The following is a 14,419-nucleotide window of genomic DNA, read 5'->3' as shown; positions in this document are numbered from 1 at the left end:
CAGCAATGATGGTTCAATCCCAAAATACCCAGATAAAGCAGCATTCGAAGTGGAATCTCGCCCAGTGGACCATTTTATAGGCCAATAGGTATCGAAATCCAAAAACGAATCCTCGGACCAAATCCGACATGCCGGAGCCGTTGGTCCAGGATCGCGTTCGACTCCTTTTTACCCTTGTGGGAAGCTAAAGCCGTGATAGCCTCTAAATGCAGATAACGCGGACCAAACGAACCCTTCAATGAAACATTACAAGCATTTACGTGGATACAGCGGGTCCTGTCTGCATAACCGGTTGAACATGGACCAAGCCCTGAAACGTGCTTTTATTCGATTGTAAATCCCCGTAATATCCGACCGGAAGTACGTCGCGGTACAGGGATTTACTTCCGGTGGTGCCATTCCAGAGCCGCAAGTTTCGTCTTGGCAGTTCATCTCCCGCTGTGATAAGAGTCAGATCTTAATCTGGGCATCACTACGATTGATACCACAAAAGGCATCACTCCAAGGTCAATTGAATGAAGATAAAATAGGAAAAATAGTCCAGTGCCTTGTTGAAATCTTTTCTGTAGGACATTCTGGACAGGACCCAGAAGAAGTCCCCTCGAAGGATTTCTCATTCCCCGTACCAGCCAACAAAAGGTAGCATCAAAGTGGACTCCGGCCCCGTCAAGGCCTGCACCAAGTTTTCACAAATGGCCTGTTTTACTTCATTTCCGCGTAAGTAGACGAAAGAAGAGCGAGCCCGTAAAGGCTAGAGATTTGCAGTGGAAGCATTGCCACTGGAAAAAGAAACGATGCTGAACTCCTGCCGGGGATGCTTTTGTTTGGAACGGCTTAGCGATTTTAGCCATTTAACTAACCAACAGCCCATGGTTCTGCTTGAACCAACGTTCTGCATGCAGCTAGTCTGATAACAGCAGATATGGAAGTTGACCCTAACATCGTGGCCATCTTTGGTCCACCACCCAAAGGTCTGGATCTTGACAAGAATGTCATCACCACTTACAATGTTGTCGTTTGTGTTGTTCTTGGTATTGCTGTCACAGTTGTCGCTTTGCGATTTTACGTGAGGAGCATGAAATCGGCGAACATCGAGATGGACGATTGGGCTGTTTTGGTCAGTTTGGTAAGTGCTTTCACCGACATGATCGTGCTTCTGCTAACGCAATGCAGCTTTGTGCTTCAGCAACTGTCGCTATGACAATATTGGGTAAGGTTCGCTGGCGCGATACTTTCGAGTCCTAATGTTGATGAATAATAGCGGGCGAACATGGTTCCGGAGCTCATGTTTGGTCAATCAAGCTCACGACTCTCGTCGATGTCTTCAAGGTACGTCTATGATCTCGTTTGATCATTCACCCATTCCGGTACTCACCAAGATCAGATCGTCTACGCCGAGCCCTTCGTATACGCCCTCGCCGTCACATCCGTCAAAATCAGCATTCTCCTGTTGTACCGCCGCCTCTTCCCCCTCGGTATCGACAAAAATCGACTCTACACGATAATGTTCTGGATAGCGACCTTCATGACAACCATCTACCCATTTATCCTCTGGATCACCATGCCTTTTGCCTGTCGACCTGTCAGTCATTTCTGGAACCAGTACCTTGGTGCTAAGGGCAAGTGCATCGAAGTGAAGCTATTCTTCCTTGTTCTAGGAATCATGAACATGATGAACGATATCATTATCTTGACTGTTCCGATCCCCAGAATTTGGACACTGCATATGAACAACAAGACCAAGATTTCTATAATTTGCATCATGCTTCTTGGCAGCTTGTAAGTGATCTTACAATACAATGATGAGTTTCCAGCTGACTCTCTGTAGTGTCTGTGTCGCCAGCATCGCACGCATTTACTACCTCTGGGGCTTCTTCCAAAACCTCGACGCGACATGGTGGATGGGTCCATCGTTCGCCTGGTCCAGCCTCGAACCCTCCGTCGCAGTCATCTCAGCTTGTCTCCCCACGCTAGCACCACTGTTTCGGATCAAGCGCATCAATTCGACTTCACGCGGCACACCATCAGGACCAACTGACCTATCCAAATCTGGTTCCAAACACTTTCAGCTCTTCAGTGTGAATAGAGCTAAGGGCAATGCTTTCGGTAGTGACGATGACGAAGTCGAGTTGACATACGATGTTGGAAGGGGAGGGACCGGTGATGGGTCGATCTGGAAAAACCAAGGGGGCTCGGCTGCAGAGCAAGGAATTGTTGTCCAGACGCAGGTTTCGGTGACACATCAAGACAGGAAAGGCCGTACTAGCACTCATTAGACTGTTGTTTTCTAGACGCGCAAAAGAAAGATACGCTTTTAGATGTCCACGCCTGAAGTTAGCCCGGAAATGTAAATGACGTAAGTCAGCACTCTCTAAATAACATCACTGTATCCCCTGTCGCTGTTCTCTCAGATCGTACCTGGTTTTCAATGACTCGCGTAACTCAACAGTGCTCCTGACACTGAGTTGGGGGACGACCTCTAGAACGACGGCCCCCTAAACAACATACCCTGCGCTGTCCAATCTGTATTTTAGGCCTCAGCATTTCATCAAGTTTAACGGAAACAATTGGCTCGAAACAGAGCTGCATACGGTAAATTGGAATATCATCACCCAAGAGAGATTTCATGCACAAAATCAATTAACTACCAAACGCCACATGTACTGCTGATCAGCTATAGACAACTTCTCAAACGCAAAAACTCGCCTGCCCTGACTCCCATCAACAGCAAAAACACTGCAATCCATGCCACACCACGATCTGCGCGATCTTTCGCATACTTACCCTGCGTAGATCTAGCTAAAAAGCATGCTGAACCCCCCGAACTCCACATTGCCCTCTGCCCCGCGACAATCACCAGTTGTCAAGATACCGGTGCCATCCGATGGCTTGGATTTCGACAAGCTCCTTTTCCAGTCTGTTGATCTTGTACCTGTACTCCGATCGCATGATGCCATTAAGCCCCGGATAGAACTTCTGTTGCGCCTTCTCCTGAAGCGCAACAACCTCCCGCTCGATCTCGCCGCGTCTTCTAGCCTTGGTCAGCTCTTCCAGGTAGATGAGGTATCCTCTCGGGACCGTGACGGAAGTATGAATTTTCTTGACGCGGGTAGGGTCCTCACCGCGCTCTTTGGCAACCCAGACATCAAGCACGGACTGGGGTGTCTCACACAGATCACCGTAGCCCTGCTTACCGATCATGTGTGTGCCTTCTTGGATTGCCTGTTCATACGTAGCGGCTGTCAGGGGATCCAGGTGCAAATGCTTCATGACGAAGCTCCTACGGCCTTCTGGCGTGAAGAGCTCAGCAGTACGTCTGCGTGCCATGAAGGCAGGCGGCCCAGCCATGTACGCAGGTGGTCCAGCCTTGTAGGTAGGAGATGACGGCGGGTCTTGTACCGGCTTCTTGTCAACGCGCTTCTTCACCCACTGCTGAACTTCCTCAAACGGCATCTTGCTGTTATGTTGTGGAGGCTGTGAGAATGTGTAAGATAGAGAGGTAAGGAGTTTAGAGATTTGTTTGTGGAGAGAGGATATGCACTGGTATGATAGCTAAGAAGAGCTCTGTGGGGAGAAAATGGAACTGCCATAGTCCAGACAGAGGGTAACTATTTATAGGGCATTTCTCTCCACTAGACTTCCCATTCCTTTAATTTTGTTCATGTAAAGTCCAGACATACAATTGATGTTGATCAATATGTACCACCCAACTACTTCGCAAGTCAGATGAACATGCTGACGATATCGTCATGATGTACAGTTCACCAAGTAGGAAGAGCTCCAGTCCGCTTGAAATGACATATACAGCGCATAATCCTCGGCACCATAATTTAGAACATCGTGTGCCGTTTTGTAACTAACAATTATATGTGTTATACACGCATGTCAGTAGTTGTTCTTCAGAGTGCTGTTAGGATTGACAATCCGTGGTAGGTGGGGTATCAAATGGGACATGCTTATCTTATCAGCTTATCCGCTTATCGCTCACAATCTTGGTTCAGTATTGTTTCGTCACAGAGGAACGACGTCACACATGCAGGCAATCCTCTTGCAAGAAAAGGCGTTTAATAGAACGCATATCATGATAATATGTTGTTAGCTAATCCTTTTCGAGATATAATTATCGACTTTAGAGTTTGATGTGACATAATCAGCCCCAAGTGGCTGCAGCTAACGGATCGCGTTCCCCTCTCTGATCATCCTCCCTTGAGATCCTCAGCTGTTCTCTCATCTCAAAGCTCATATTTGCAGGTGTCTTGATCCATCCAAATCGCAGTAGCTTGTCCAAAGAATTGTTAATATTTTTCAAAATGTCGGATCGTTTTGACAGCTTCCCCTTCATCAGCTTGCTGAGTGGCTGGGGAGTCGTCAGGTAAGTCCTATGCCATAATAACACGGCACTGAACTGACCGATTGTTCCTTGTACAGTGGCCCCGGGTTATTGTAAGTTCTTCGAAAGCTTATCAATTGTTTGTGAACTCATCGGGTACAGCATGCTCCGCAGCTTGATATCGGGCATCTCAACCGCAACAGTCGTCGGCGTCTCGAGCGGTATGGTCGGCAGCATGATCTGGGGAACAGCAGGTCTTCCATTCCTCATCGGTTCATCTCTCGGTTTCGCTTTCGGCAGCTACCGATGGTACGAAGTTGCGACTAGAGAAGCCATGGTTCAGCTGGACCTGTACCCAGCGCTGCTTCAAATGCACATCAGGTCCAACTTTCCCTGGGTGCCGGAGCTGCATAGTAGAAAACGGGATTGGTATACGGCTGAGACGTTTCGCAGGTCATGGGTCATGAAGAGTATGTTGGTCGTTGGTTGGCTTTCGGCTGAGTCGTCGCTTCGTGAGATTAAGGAGCGGAGGGAGGCAAGATTGGTTGAGGAGTACGTCGCTGCTGAGGAGGAGTCGGAGTGAGCCCTTTCGCTAGCTAATAGCCGTGTACTAAAGCAATCGACTTGTTCAACACGCTCAGTCCGACAGCTCCTCAATGAATTGAAAGATGAATGCTAATCTTGTTCTCTCATCTTCACAGTCATTTGGCAGTGCCAGTACTGGTGGCCTGTGATTGGTAACCATACCAACGCGTCGGCCAGAACAACCCCGCTTTTGAGATGGCGTGTCTCAATCAGCTTGGACCCTGCATGAACAGAAACTCTGGACAGGTCAACAAAAGAGCATGGCGAGTATCAGTATCTAGTTCGATTGAACAAGAAAAGATACGAACGATACGTTCAAAAGTGAGATAGCTCTATTTAGACCGAGTGAGTCGCATGAAATGTGGTTGAGACAGCAAGCGCTGACAAGTCTAGATAATCACCACAACACAATATCCAATGAACGACTCTCAGCTTCAAAGCATGGCCTCCATCGCCCCAGCAGCCAAGCTGGCTGTCCTCATCGATGCAGACAACGCAAGCGCCGCAATGATAGCTTTCGTCTTGGCTGAATTCGCAAAATACGGCACAACGTTTGTCAAGCGCGCTTACGGCGACTGGACCAGCAACCGCTTGAACGGTTGGAAGCCTCAACTTCTCCAGAATTCAATCCACCCTATGCAACAGTTTGCATATACCTATGGAAAGAACGCCACAGACTCGGCGATGATTATTGATGCCATGGATTTGCTATACTCTAACAAATTCGATGGTTTCTGTATCGTGTCGAGTGACAGCGACTTCACGCGTCTTGCCTCAAGGATCAGAGAGTCGGGATTGGTGGTTTACGGGTGTGGAGAGCGGAAGACGCCGAAGCCTTTTGTCACGGCGTGTGATAAGTTCATTTACGTTGAGAATCTTGTGCCGAGATCTGGGACTCCATCGATCGAGGTTGGCGTTGCTGAACCATCAACTACGATACCGCTCAATGGGGTATCGCCGAGCGAGAGACCCCCACGCGGCCACGCTTCAATCTCGGCGTTTTCAAAGGGTAAAGGTCTTTTGATGGACTCACCTGCCCCTGCAAGGGGATTGACTACTGAGCAGCCTTCCCCAGGACCTTCAAATCGTGTACAAATCGCGCGTCTTCCCGAGAGGATCGATTTCCAGAAGGACCGGACTGAACCGCGGGCGCGATATAACGGCGAGTCATCCGCGGGGCCATCCAATGCACAGAACCTCAAAGCCGAGCCCTCCGATGCAGCACCGTACATTCCCGCATGGAACAGCACAACAAACGGCAAACGCAAAAGACTCGACTCCGAAGCCAACAGTCCCGCACCAAACAGACCCCGAGCAACATCCCCCGAGCCGGGCGAATTGCAACCTGAGCAGCGACCCGTCGATGATCAAGTCATCGAGTGGCTACGCGAAGCTGTCGAAGCGAGAACCGGCGAAGATGGCTGGGCTGGTCTTGCGCCTGTTGGAATGCTCATGAACAGATGGCATCCGGATTTCGATGTTCGGACGTATGGATTCAAGAAGTTGCATGAGTTGATGGCGTCGACGGGTTTGTTCGAGTTTATGGACCAGCGTCCCGGGGAGGGGAAGCCGATTGTCAAGTATGCGAGGTATCTCATTGATAGGGATAATGGGGGTTCGGTTGACTCACGTCCAACGGGGATAGTTTCTCACGATAGCTGAGTTTCCATTTCTACAAGACACTATGTTTGAAGCGGCGAGTTATAGAAATCTTAAATAGTAATGAATGTCTGATCTCTGTAAATCCCTCTCCTGCTGTGCACTGCCTCCAACATATCAGATTTGCGAGCATATCAAAATATCAAGAGTCTTTGCCTCGTGCCCTTTTCTTTACCTCACAGGATATTAATATCACGAGCTTTCCCAGCGAAATCCACCATGCCCTCTCCAGCCATCAACCCATAAACAAAAGCTTCTCCAACAAGTGAAAAGTCTTCCGTCCCCTTAACATTACGCAGAATAAACGGCGTCTCGCCACCGCGTAGAATAGCAACTTTGTCACCAATCTGTGCATTCCAGGGCGCCAATCCCATTTAACCCCGATAAGTTATAAACAACGAGCGATGCGCACATGCGTCATAGATACGCTTTATATAACCGCCATACTTTTTCTTGTTATGGGAAAAATCCATCCACGGCTGTTTCAGCAGCTCAGGAGTCCCGACGTTGGGCAGAGGCCTGATCTGGAGAAATTGGGTATGCATCACAAGCTGAAGATCCGTTATTTCTCCTTCAAGTGTGGTCGTCTCATATATTCCCCTCGATGCCATATCTGGGAGCTCTCGACCCCATCCAGTTCGATCATACCATGTCTCGATGTAAGCCCAGTCATCACTATCAGCTGCATCTGCGCCCGCATAGTCAGCTATCATCGTTCTCCAGAGGGCATTTGTACGCCCGCCAGCCCCACTGTATGGGCAGTCTGGAAGCTCAATGAGGCCAAGAGTCTCCCACTGGACAAGATCATTGATGCCTTTCCTGGAGATAGGGGGCCTTTCAGTTTGAGGATGCCATGCGGGACCAAGCTGCCTGATTTCATCAGCAATATGCCCCTTGAGAGATAGGACCCGAGGGTTAGAATGGTCATTCAGTTCCGCAGTAGTGTTTCCAGATGCGAAATATCGTGGCTGCGATAGGGAGAAATTTACCAACGGCCTAGGGTCCCATCGACTTGGACACTCCCAGTTAGCAGCCCAGGAGGGCAGCCTGGATAGCTTCTGCCGAAGAAGCTCTTTTTCATTTCGTAGTTGGTGTTCTCTCGTCGTCTCCCCAACGCCATACACCACTCTTGCACGGCCAAGATTGTCCCAGATCTTGGACCATCCCAGTGAGAGTTCTCTCTGCTTGATATAATGCTCAGCTCTCACAGCTTGCTGGCCCTCCAACGGGCTCCATTTAGAAGATTGTTTGGTCCTATCTCCATTGTCTCGAAAAAATGACTTCTCCTTGCTCGGTATTCTCTCCCAGCCATCAGGCAGTCTCGCCCAACCCCTTCTGGGAGTCTTGTCTGGCCCGTCGAAGATGAGAGCATGGATATCATAGTATCTTGACTGCTCTAGGACACTGTATGCCTTTTGCTGTTGAGTGCCATTATCAACACCCGGCCATTGTCTTGTGCAGTTCAGCACATGTAGATTGTTTGTAACTTGGATCATAGTCCTTGCAAAGTCACGGTACACCTGCGGTACATCGAGATGATAATCCGGGCTTATCTTGGCAGCCGCGTCAGGATGTACAATGCCCAAGAACCTATAAATCCTGTCATGCGCAACCGTGCACTCTAAAATTCTGAACTGGTATAGCACATCCAAAAGTTCGAGTCTTCCAACGATCAAGTGCCATTGTTGATGATAGCCAGAAATAAGGTTGTACATCCGATCAGGAAATATGTTTCGATCACTCAGCTTGACACCAAACACCTGAACCTCAGTCTGCGTCATTCGAAGTCGTTTTAGAAGAGATGCCACTGTATCCTACGTGACAACCTCGTCTCCGCATATTATCTGGATGTTCTTTGCCAGCACGACCTCTTGAATGATCCAAGTTCGGCGCCACCAGGGTCGATCAAGAAGCTCACGAACTTCCCCATTTATCTACTCCTCTATCAATCTGGATCGATTCATCCTGGCGATGGAGCTTTTGACAGACTTGAAAATTGGAAGTGTCGGTTTGCCGTAGGTTTGGTCAATCTTCCACTGATGCCAGCCAACACTAGCCATTCTATTCTGGATTAATCTCATGCCCAGAACACTGCCATCAGTAGGCTCTCCCAACCATACCAAGACGTTTTGTCCTTGTCCGTAGATCTTCTGCATAAGGGGAACTTGTGTATTTTTCTCGTCCACGTCAGCTTGATTTATACAGATTGCATCTATCCAAAGCACTCTCTTCTTCCTCTTCCATCGCAATCTGCGGAGCGCGGCAGCTGCATTATCTCACACAAGGAAATCATGATTGCTGAGTGAGATATTGCAGCCGTTACCGGGATCGCCTTGTTTCCAGCACGGATCAGCTGTTGAAGCTTAGTCTAGTGTAGCCTTGTTCTTATCATGCACCTATGAAATGTCACTAAGAAAGCCTCGTTATTACCATGTGAGCACTTCTAATGTGTCCTCCTCTTAAAAAAGAAAAGGCTGGTTGGTGCACACGTTCCCGACCTTTGGTTTAAAGCGCGCCATCCAGGCTATTAAAAAATTGTCTTCTCGTAAGTAATGGAGTCTTCAAGGTTTCTAGGATCGTCGGGCTTTATCCTGCCAACTCGGCTCTCACTTGATTCACTGGTAACTCAGACTTGCCCGTGTCTTGCATCTCGGAAGCTTCTACACTATGCGGCTCTTTCACACCCCCAGATGGCTTAGCATCTCCATCGAGTTCAGCCTTCTGATACCCAGAGTCGCTAGTGTGAGCTATTGCACCAGGCGATCTCTTCGTCTTCTTGCCAATTAAGAACCCAGCTCCAAGACCGAGAAGGATAAGGCCTGCGACACCAACCCCCGCACCTATGCCTGCTTTGGCGCCGGTTGACAGTCCACTATCACTCCCAGAGCCGGATCCTTCTTCACCTCCACTCGATGAACTTCCCCGTTGCTCTGATTCTTTGTCCCGAAGATCTGCCTCATCGGTCGGTGTGCTGGGCTTGCGCTCAGTGGCAGGCTTGGTATGGTTGCCAACGCACTTGTATGATCCCTGGACAATATCATTGAGGAAGTGTTCATCGAACCAAGAACAATCCATAGTCCTATCACCGGCCAGGTAGAAATCTCCCGTAATGACCTCAAGACCGAAGAACTCAACGTTGGTAAATGGCCCGGTCATGTTGATGTTATCTGCCTTCTTCAGCATATTGGCCGTAAAGTTGAGAAGGCGGGGGTTGTCGTGTATCTGCAGGTCCTTGACATAGTTAAGCCTTGGTATCGAAAAGTCGTTGAGCGCAATATTCTCATCAATGCCAAGCGTGCAGTTTGCCGTCCTGAGACTTGGTAGACTCAGTTCCGTGAAGAAGTTGGATGTAAAGTTGAGCTTGCCCTTGAACCAATCCACATCATCGCCGTGAACCTCAGTCAAGGAAGGTAGGCTGGCGTTGACGAGATCCCTGAAGATACCACCAGCGTCCCCGCCGCTGGTATAACTTGAATGATCGCTGCGACCTCCAAGCTTCTTCAGATTGGGCACTGACAAATGCGTATCTCTTCCATTTTCCGTGACGCGAAGCAAACCGACTTCGGGGAGTGATAAAGAGATGTAATCGAGGTCCGGGTTACTTGTGATGTCCACTGTATAGTTGACAAACTTGAGATTGTCCAACAAGACACGCTCTAGGCCACTACTTCCCCAGATTCCGATCCCGCTTGTGACCTCCTGCGCAGATGAGGTGAAAAGCGCTCCGCCAGTGGCCTGAAACTCGACACCCGAAACGTCAATACTCCAGACAGAAGTAACATTGAGGTACAGATTACCCGCCCAAGACTGGCTTGCCCCAGATTTGATCACGAACCCTGACAACATGTTGAGCTTCGGATCCGTATTGATCGACACGTCACCCCATCCCCAGTAAGCAGCCAGCCCACCGATGATTCGAAGAGCAGGAAGCGTTATGTTCAAGTCTCCAGGGGTCTTGGTAACCTTTCCCCCGGCACCGTACATGAGGAGGTCGCCAGTGACGTTTTTGAGGGTCGAGCTGTAGAATGTAACGTAATCGTCTGGGAAATCGTTGCTGTACTTGATATCGCCAATGACAGTCTCGATCCCTGTCATGTTGATGGTTTCCGTAACGTTGATAAGATTGAGGTCGCCGGTGTAGGTTGGACATGATGCCGCAAGGCTCGATACTTGGGTCGCCTCGGTTATTGTCGAAGTCTCCTCATTAGAACAGTCTGGGAATAATTAGCTATGCGCGACGCTCTAGAACATGCAGTATGACTTACCAGCAATGACGCTTCTAATATGTCCTGATAGGCACAAAGTCAGCCCAAAAAGGGCCACGCCTTTGAGACGGGCCATATCTTCGTCTTCGCTGTTACAGATGCGATGGAAGAATGGGAACGAGGGATGGGTGCGCGATGGGGGAAGGGGTCTTAAGACATGCCCAGTCACTGCGCTTCAATCAGGCTTGAGAAGTGTCAATTAAGCTTAAACAAGACGGTGGCGTTAAACTAGCTTTAGCCCGTGTGACTCGGTAGCCCAGCATGCATTTGACGGGAGGCAAAAGCACTGGTAATCAGCACAGACTCAAACGGCATATCTCTCAAAGACGGTCTACATCAACAGTATTGGATAGACATGATTCTATGGCTTTATTTTATTGAACGACGTAATTATCTCTTGCCGTCCTGTCACGACATGCAGACAGTAAATATCTGTGACCATGGCAGCCTTAGCGTTGCACCCCTGCTCAATGAGGCTTTCTGTGATAGCTTCCATTCGGCGACCGTTTTCAGCTTGGACAACGTGGCTGGCTGTAAGATTAATTTGCCACCCACTATCAATCTGACTGGTCAAGGAAGTGGTCCATAGCACAGAAAGCAATCAAGACAAACACAAGAATATCACAGAATGTTGAATATGCGGTCTTCCTTCTCGCAATCAATTACACAAGCGTGATAACCGGAAACTCATCCTGTGCTTCAAGCTCCAGTCGACGTCCCAGAGCCTTCTCGTCGAGGAACCCAAACCCCAACCTCTCATACTCTTCACCCACCTCCACCTTTTTAACCAGTATAGCATAATAAGTCCATTCATCCCTGTGCTTTACCTTCAGCAGGACGAGCGCAAAGAACTCCTTCCCTTCCAGACTCTTCACTATCTTCAGTGCTTCCTGCGGCGCATCATCAGCCCCGAAGTCAAAGTCGAACCGTGAATGTGTCTCGTCATTTGCTGTACGGATCGGAGGATTATTGTCGTAAGCATATCCTGGTTTCGTAGGATCCCAGTCTTTGACATTGAGGTACAATCGCTCCATCGGCGCCTGGATCGTTAACCTCCCGCTTGTGACCTCGCCGTAGATGTTTGTACCTTTCAGGTTGATCTTTACGTCGAGAACTTTGGCAATTTCTTCGTAATCTTCTCTGATGCCAGTGCCTGGAATTCCATCCATGGATGCCCACGACCAAGATGGCGCTCTCAATTCTGGAACACGTCTGCAACTCAGACCCTGCCAGAGTAGTCCTTCCAACAGTCTTGATCGCCAAAGACCAGCGACATACTCGTCGTCGAGACGTTTCGCAAAGATGCTCGCTAGGCCAGAGATGGCGGGTAGTTTATCCGAGGCTTGTGTCAATTTTCGAGGGCCGTAGAGCCAGAGCAGACTGTACCATGATTGATACAGTCTCGCCTTGGGATCATCTTGTTCCTCTTCATCGTTAGTCTCTCTGGTTTCATCCTGCCCACTTGGCATATCATGCACGTTCTCAAATCTCCAATCGAGAACCGTACCATCCTCCCCGCGAAATCCCTTACTACACTCAAAGAACATCTGCTGTTTTGTATAAAGCAAAGTTCGGCACGACAGCACTCTTTCTTGAAGGGCCCAGCCCCGGTCAGAGAGTGGTTCATCCGGTAAGCTTATATAAGTACTAGCACCAGATTCTTGGTCGAGCGGAAGATTGAACGCCATGGCCTGTCCACTGAGCTCTCCTGATGTATAGTCAAACATCTTGTATTCCCTTGCCTTTGTCTCGCTGAAAAGCCCCTCAGAGTGATCTTTTGCTTTCGAGGCAGCAACTGTTAGGTAAGAGTTTGCATAGATAGAGAGCATTTTTGCTGATTCTCGCTCCCAGTCGTCGTAGTCGCCTTGACAGATGCAGATGCTGTCTATCCAGAGATATCTCACACCTAGTTCACGTGCTAGTTTTATTACATCTTGATGCGTTTGCGACAGATGAGAGATGGTGATATGACGTTTGCGCTCCTCAAGGGTTGCTTTGGTGGTAGTAAATTGCGGCGCTTTGCCCCAGCAGTAGCTGCAGGACAAATGTCAGTGTGAGCCGCCTTTGGATGTAGTTTTGGGGAGATACCTGAGAGATATGTATTTTCCACGTTCCTGTCCGTCTGTTTCCCGGAGCTTCGCATACGGGCTGTCGATATCATTGCCCACGTCAACGACTCGACACGGCAACAGCGTCTCTCCAGGGCTGCATTTGGAATGCTCGTTGCATTCGTTTACCCAGTCATGAGCCCTTGATATAGCCTTCGCAGTTCCGCCATGCTGCTCAACAGGTCGTCCGCGAATGATCTGGGCCAGGGGATCACCTAGCAAGATCAGTATCGCTATGCTCAAGCGGTTTACGCAATCTCACCATCGTCTACACAAAGCCCAATGGCCGCCACAAGCCGGACGTTTCGCTTATTCTCGTCATTCGTTGTACTCATGACCCAAAATCCATTTCCCCCTACTCCTCTCTTAACAATCCACATTTCCCATAGCGGCCAACCATACTCCATTATCGTTCCCGCATCCCACTGGGGCTTCAACTCCTCAAGCTCCGACTGGCATAGTTCGACTTGAGTGAGAATCAAGGAGCAGATACCGCAGCCTTGGTTGTTTGCAGCGTTTCGTAGAGCTTCCAGGCTCTGATGATGTAGATAGCCTCGGCTATCTTCGGGCCAGTGGTGAAAGTCTTGGAGATATGGATATCCGCTGCTTGACGGCCATGATTCTGGTGGGGCTGTGGGTAGATTCCCCCATGGTATTTCTCTGCATAGGTCGCATAAACTCATTTTGTTGTACTGTTGAAGTTGCGATTCATGCTTTTCAATAGGCAACAGCGTGAAGTTCGAATGTCAGACATAAGCACTAATGCCTGAGGCACCAGGTAATGATCCCCTGGTCTTCCATCAGTTGTCTGGATATGTTAACCAGCTGTACATAACCCACGGTGAAAAGCATATAACAGGATTTCTTATTTTGCTAGATCCTAAAACATTCCATCGTCTTATCTCTTATTAGTAGTGATTTACCAGAAATTCTGCCTTATTTATTTAGTCTAGCTATGTTAGACTGTGAAATCTTGCAAATCGATTGGAGTAGAGCTTTCGTGGTGTCTATATATGATAAGATAGCAAGCTCAGCTATATAACTGATCAAAAGCCCACTTTCACATTTTTCGTACTTTATATATATCTTATCGTTCGCGAGAATCTCACTACCCCATTCTTGAATAAAGAGATTTTGTTCATTGTAAACACCGATTGTTGGACCCCCACTTCTGGTTTATGAGAAGTCCACTTGAAAAACGTATAAAACTACAAATCGCCTCTTTGAAACCCATTATCCTATGGTAAATACATTCGTCAACATAGAAGTCCCTTTCTCTACTTGCCATAAAGCTTCAAGATTACTGCGAACAGAAATAGCGTCTGACAGTGAGCCACCTACCCTATACCTTGACATCAACGAGGCAAGCTGACATTCCCCCAACTCTCTCCTGTAAAAATTCTTTCTTGGCACGCACTGTTAGTGCGGTGCTAGGAGCGGGATTTTCTGCAGGCCACGCGACCACACAAAAA

The 14,419-nt window shown here is 48.6% G+C and overlaps 7 protein-coding genes across 7 annotated transcripts; 3 read left to right on the top strand and 4 right to left on the bottom strand.

The window, feature by feature from the left end:
• Window positions 1-922: 922 nt before the first annotated feature.
• On the top strand, window positions 923-2,276 carry FOIG_09947 (uncharacterized protein; the record flags this gene model as incomplete). Its single annotated transcript, XM_031210234.1, has 5 exons — window positions 923-1,126; window positions 1,174-1,210; window positions 1,262-1,329; window positions 1,385-1,779; window positions 1,829-2,276. 5 exons carry the CDS (start codon window positions 923-925, stop codon window positions 2,274-2,276), a joined length of 1,152 nt encoding a protein of 383 aa, XP_031059712.1.
• Window positions 2,277-2,853: 577 nt separating this feature from the next.
• FOIG_09946 (uncharacterized protein) lies at window positions 2,854-3,453 on the bottom strand (the record flags this gene model as incomplete). Its single annotated transcript, XM_031210233.1, has 1 exon — window positions 2,854-3,453. One exon carries the CDS (start codon window positions 3,451-3,453, stop codon window positions 2,854-2,856), a length of 600 nt encoding a protein of 199 aa, XP_031059711.1.
• Window positions 3,454-4,310: 857 nt separating this feature from the next.
• FOIG_09945 (uncharacterized protein) lies at window positions 4,311-4,913 on the top strand (the record flags this gene model as incomplete). The annotated part of the gene is made up of 2 exons (XM_031210232.1): window positions 4,311-4,372; window positions 4,493-4,913. The coding sequence occupies 2 exons, from the start codon at window positions 4,311-4,313 to the stop codon at window positions 4,911-4,913; spliced, it is 483 nt and encodes a 160-aa protein (XP_031059710.1).
• Window positions 4,914-5,356: 443 nt separating this feature from the next.
• FOIG_09944 (uncharacterized protein) lies at window positions 5,357-6,577 on the top strand (the record flags this gene model as incomplete). Its single annotated transcript, XM_031210231.1, has 1 exon — window positions 5,357-6,577. One exon carries the CDS (start codon window positions 5,357-5,359, stop codon window positions 6,575-6,577), a length of 1,221 nt encoding a protein of 406 aa, XP_031059709.1.
• Window positions 6,578-6,948: 371 nt separating this feature from the next.
• FOIG_09943 (uncharacterized protein) lies at window positions 6,949-8,730 on the bottom strand (the record flags this gene model as incomplete). The annotated part of the gene is made up of 2 exons (XM_031210230.1): window positions 6,949-8,164; window positions 8,564-8,730. 2 exons carry the CDS (start codon window positions 8,728-8,730, stop codon window positions 6,949-6,951), a joined length of 1,383 nt encoding a protein of 460 aa, XP_031059708.1.
• Window positions 8,731-9,084: 354 nt separating this feature from the next.
• Window positions 9,085-10,915, bottom strand: FOIG_09942 (uncharacterized protein; the record flags this gene model as incomplete). Its single annotated transcript, XM_031210229.1, has 2 exons — window positions 9,085-10,788; window positions 10,840-10,915. The coding sequence occupies 2 exons, from the start codon at window positions 10,913-10,915 to the stop codon at window positions 9,161-9,163; spliced, it is 1,704 nt and encodes a 567-aa protein (XP_031059707.1). The 3' UTR covers window positions 9,085-9,160.
• A 586-nt stretch (window positions 10,916-11,501) lies between these two features.
• On the bottom strand, window positions 11,502-13,630 carry FOIG_09941 (uncharacterized protein; the record flags this gene model as incomplete). The annotated part of the gene is made up of 3 exons (XM_031210228.1): window positions 11,502-12,873; window positions 12,928-13,162; window positions 13,210-13,630. 3 exons carry the CDS (start codon window positions 13,628-13,630, stop codon window positions 11,502-11,504), a joined length of 2,028 nt encoding a protein of 675 aa, XP_031059706.1.
• Window positions 13,631-14,419: the final 789 nt, after the last annotated feature.

Source organism: Fusarium odoratissimum, assembly GCF_000260195.1.
Source record: "Fusarium odoratissimum NRRL 54006 unplaced genomic scaffold supercont1.17, whole genome shotgun sequence".
Lineage (NCBI taxonomy): Eukaryota > Fungi > Ascomycota > Sordariomycetes > Hypocreales > Nectriaceae > Fusarium > Fusarium odoratissimum.
This window is presented reverse-complemented; position numbering and strand designations above follow the sequence as displayed.